The sequence below is a fragment of the Vigna umbellata genome, chromosome 8 (assembly GCF_029865625.1).
Source record: "Vigna umbellata cultivar VRB3 chromosome 8, Vumbellata_1.0, whole genome shotgun sequence".
In the NCBI taxonomy this organism is placed as follows: domain Eukaryota; kingdom Viridiplantae; phylum Streptophyta; class Magnoliopsida; order Fabales; family Fabaceae; genus Vigna; species Vigna umbellata.
The window spans coordinates 29,580,386-29,584,769 of record NC_142172.1 but is presented as its reverse complement, the minus strand read 5'-3'; the positions used below and the strand labels follow the sequence as shown (position 1 = coordinate 29,584,769).

General features: G+C 33.8%; 1 protein-coding gene across 1 annotated transcript; it reads right to left on the bottom strand.

Annotated features, from left to right (window-relative positions):
- Window positions 1–2,949: 2,949 nt before the first annotated feature.
- LOC124839836 (thaumatin-like protein 1b) lies at window positions 2,950–4,036 on the bottom strand. The gene is made up of 2 exons (XM_047315764.2): window positions 3,940–4,036; window positions 2,950–3,775 (listed from the first exon to the last, which is right to left on the bottom strand). Exons 1-2 carry the CDS (start codon window positions 3,992–3,994, stop codon window positions 3,099–3,101), a joined length of 732 nt encoding a protein of 243 aa, XP_047171720.2. The 5' UTR covers window positions 3,995–4,036; the 3' UTR covers window positions 2,950–3,098.
- Window positions 4,037–4,384: the final 348 nt, after the last annotated feature.

Genomic DNA, 4,384 nt, shown 5'->3' with positions numbered 1-4,384 from the left:
ACAACTTTTGATAATGAGAACATTCCATGAATATCTCTTTTGTCTCTAGCGTCCACATCTAACTTGTTCATGATGGAGTAGGTAAATACTTTTAATAGGCATATGCACAAGGTAGAGTAGAAAGAGATGTTAGCATATATGTTCTTTTTCTCATAACTTTTGTTGTTTTAAACGTTGAGCATTTAAAGCATTACATTGCACGTTCAAAACAACTTTGTAAATCGTTTAAGTGCTCTTGCCAGTGTATCAATGAGATACTAATATTGTCTACGGGTACTAGGAGTAGTGAATAATATTGCATAACCAGGAGTGGGTTAAACTCAATTATATGGGAGTATTGGGGTACGAAGAGTGGTGAATAATACTACACAGCCAAAAGTGGGTTAAACTCATGTAATCTTTGAAAAAGATAAATGGAATCTCTCAAAAGTTCTTGGGAGAGACGAGACGTAGCTCAGTTGGAGCAAATCAATATAAAAATCTTGTGTCTATTGTTTTATTCTATTAAATGTCTTTTTTCTTTCTTTATTAAAAGACAATGTTTGAACAAGTTGTTTAAACCATCTATGTTCCTATATTCACTAGAAGCTGATTATGTGAACTCAAACATGTGTGTTAGTACACTTTTATTCAAACGTGAGGCACTTAAAGTTTTTTTTTTTTTAAACTCACACTTCCTTCTATCACTACAGTTTAAAGTTATATACGATGCTTCTTATGAAATCCTCTTAAACATCTCCTATGAAATCTAACATCTGAACAATATCTTTAACTTCTTATTCACATTTATTTATCAAACGCTATATTGCAAAAAAAATTTGAAAATACTATTCAACCCCCCTCTCCGCTTTCTAATGTTTTCCTATGACTTCATCATACTCTCTAATCTGTGTGACAAGTATAAGAGAGGAAAGTTGTGGGACCTATAAGGGAAATAGTTTCTTAACTGTGTGTATAGGACTATTCAACCACCATGTAGGGTTATGAGTCTCTGTGACCTTTGTTTGTGTGACAATAGACCATTGAATAGAGTCTGTGTGACATTAGTATGTGTGACCTTAGTATGTGTGACCTTAGTCTGTGTGACATTAGACCACTGAAAGAAAAGTATCGAGAGAGAGTTATTGGGTATGATGTTTGGTTGATTAAGTAATTAGTTGATTTATTTGATTGAATTAATTATTTATATATTTTCCAAGTTAACTTATCCATATTTATTTGTGTGTACGACAATGATCTTATAACATTTGTGTTATACGGGAGCAGTTGTTAGTACAAATGTTTTAAGTGATTTGTAGACAAAACAGAAATGGGATAAGCTTCAGTGGGAATTTTTTTAAGAAAAGGCTATTTTGTTATTTCTTTTAAAAAGAAGTGTATTACGTTGAGTATTTTAGAAAAGATTATTGAATCTCTGTATTTGTTAAGTTACGCTTGTTTTGGATTTATGAAAGTGTTATTTTAAATTGAGATTTTATCTAGTAAAATCAAAGATTTTATTTTGACACATTTAGTGACTACCAGATTTGGACTGTTATAAAGTAATGAAAGTATTCAAAGTATACTATTAGGTGGAGCAATTGAGAAACCAATCACGTTGAAGCCAAGAATGGATTGTCTGCTTGGACCTCTCTATGGTTCCTTCCACTTGATGACATGAAATTGGTATGAAGATGCTAATAATGTGGCAATCTTAATAGTTTAAATGTTTTGTTATCAAAGTTCAAGTTTTATTTTGTTTGACAAAAAGTATCTAAGACATGCATGTGTTAAAGTTGTCTGATAAGCTAACTAAAACATACCATCCAGCTAACCAACATTTGTATGAATGCCTTGTTATGTGTTTTTTATTGTATAAGGTGTGCTTTATTAACATTGCTCTTCTTACCTAAAATCCAATAGCTAGCATTAGAAGTCATTAGTTGATTGCAATGGACCGTGGCACTTTGCACCAAACAGATTGGTCATACCTTCCTATAATAAAACCACAATTTTCATTAGGCCTACAAATTAACTTTCTTAAAAATAACGCCTAGAATGATTTGGAGTGCAGTGGCTTGCTGTTTTAATGTGTGATATGTACAGGCTTATTATAGGTTAGTATGTAATGATTATATATTGCTTTATAAAACTATGTCATTGTTTATGATAGGCATTGGACTACGAGCGGTTTAAACTGCACTTTTGTTTATTTTGATGTATTTCGAAATAATGTATTGATAATTTTTTATTCATATACGGAAGTAAAGAGCCTTCTTTTTATGACCTTTTGTCTTTTTCATATTTTTCCTAATATTTTATATTTTTTTTAAATATTGAAACTAATAAAAAGCATTAGGTTTGAAAAAATAGCATCTATTGAAAAATAAAATAAATTATTTAAACAAAAATTCAAACCAATAGACAATGTTGGCTTGGAAAAGTGGTCTATTGAAATATAAACAAATTATTTCATTAAAAAAATTGAAAAAAACTGAACGAACAGATAAAACTTGTTTGAAAGAATGTTGTTTATTGAAAAATTAAATAAATTATTTTAAAAAGAAAAATTGAACCAACAAAAAACGCTTGTTTTAATATACAATATGTTTTGAAACAAGGGATGTCTATTGTTGATTATTAGATAGGGTTTTTCTGTAAAAGTTAACATTTTGTTTGAAAAAACATTGTCTATTAATGATATGGTAAAGTAGTTTTTCAAATAAGCGTTATTTATGTGACCATTAAATAGGGTTTTTTGATAATATTATTCCATTTAAAATTAAAATTAGTGTCTATTTAAGTATCGTTTGTTTCGAGAAAAGCCATAATTCAATTTTAACATATTTAAATATAAAAGATTCTAGAATGAAAAAATTAACACGATGAAACAATAGTCAATCATTCTAAAAATAAGTTAACAAAATTATCATATATTATCGTATTAGTTAACAGTCCAAAGGCACCAAATATAAAAGTTAAACTTTATTGGATCATATATATAAGATCAATACAATCACCAAAAGACGTGATTTGTTATTCATGATGAGATATGTATTTGTGCGTACACTTATTTTTACAGCCAACGAAGTCTGAGTCTCGTATATAGTGTGAGCAGTTCAAGGGCAAAACGTAATGACATAGTCGGGTCTGTTGGAGCAAGTGAAAGTGCTGTTCTTGTCATCGTAAGCATATGAATAAGCCTCAGGGCACTGTTCCTCGAAGAACCGAGAGTAGTCCGTTGGTGGACATGTCTCAGCCGTGTTGTATGCTCCTGTGCAACAATACTTATCATCTCCGAAAGCCAAACAAGCACTCTTGCAACCGATCACGCTGCCATCAGACCCTTTCATTTGAAGCGCTGCAGGGCACGCAGCGTTGATGTTGTTCCGGCAAGTCGAGCTTTTGCATTCGCCACTGCCACCTTGTGGGGTTACGGACATCGGGATGTTGAACCCGTCCACGTTGCTCACGTCGTAGAAATCTTGCCCTCCGTTCTCTGCAACCGTTATTTCTACCAGAGTTGCGGGTGGAGTTCCACCTGCGCCGTTGCAGGTGACTTGACCGGAGCCGCAATCTGCTGTGGCGCAACTGAACCTTCCGTTGTTGTTAGAGCATCCTGTTCGGGCCCAGAACCGACCTGACCATGGAGATGGAAGGTCTAAAGAGTTTGATGCTCCTGAGGCCAACTCGAAACCGGTCGATGATAACTGAGTCTTTTGGTCTCCGGTTAGGGTTGCTGGCCATACCGTGTATTGGCACTTGTTTGTGAAAGTAACCTTTGCTCCTTGAGACACTGCATATATACCGAACTCAGTTTATGAGCTTGTTTTGTCGACAGGTTTAACAATATTTGCAATGTTTACACTGTATTCTTATATGCATAAACGAGTGTAACAACTAATATGAAACATCATAAAGCAAACAGATAAAGAAATTGAAAAAATTAGATATATATACCACAGAAGAGGAATGCAAAGCAAAGGACGAGAGCAGCAACACTTGAGGTCGTCATTGCTGGATACTATAGTGGTTTTTCGTGTGCAATGGTGAGTTTTTCATGTTGGGAAGCTTGCTATAAATAGGCTGCGAGGCTTGAATCTTCAACAATTGCATTTGCTACGTGGAGCAATTCTATGGCATAATGACATTACTGTGAGTGAGTCAAGTTGAAGGCTGCTGTCATCGACGACCAGCAAAATGTTTTATTACCCATATACATTACGTGTAGAAATGTATAAATCGTTAATCTTCTAATCTACCGTGATCCACGGCGTGAAGTTTTTCGTTGTTCTTCCACTCAGAAAATTCCTTCGTCTTCATCTCCTGTAGTCTATATTACTTGTAGATCATTAATTATGCCGACGAAAGTTCAAATGCAAATTACCAAGGAGTCCGACTCTTC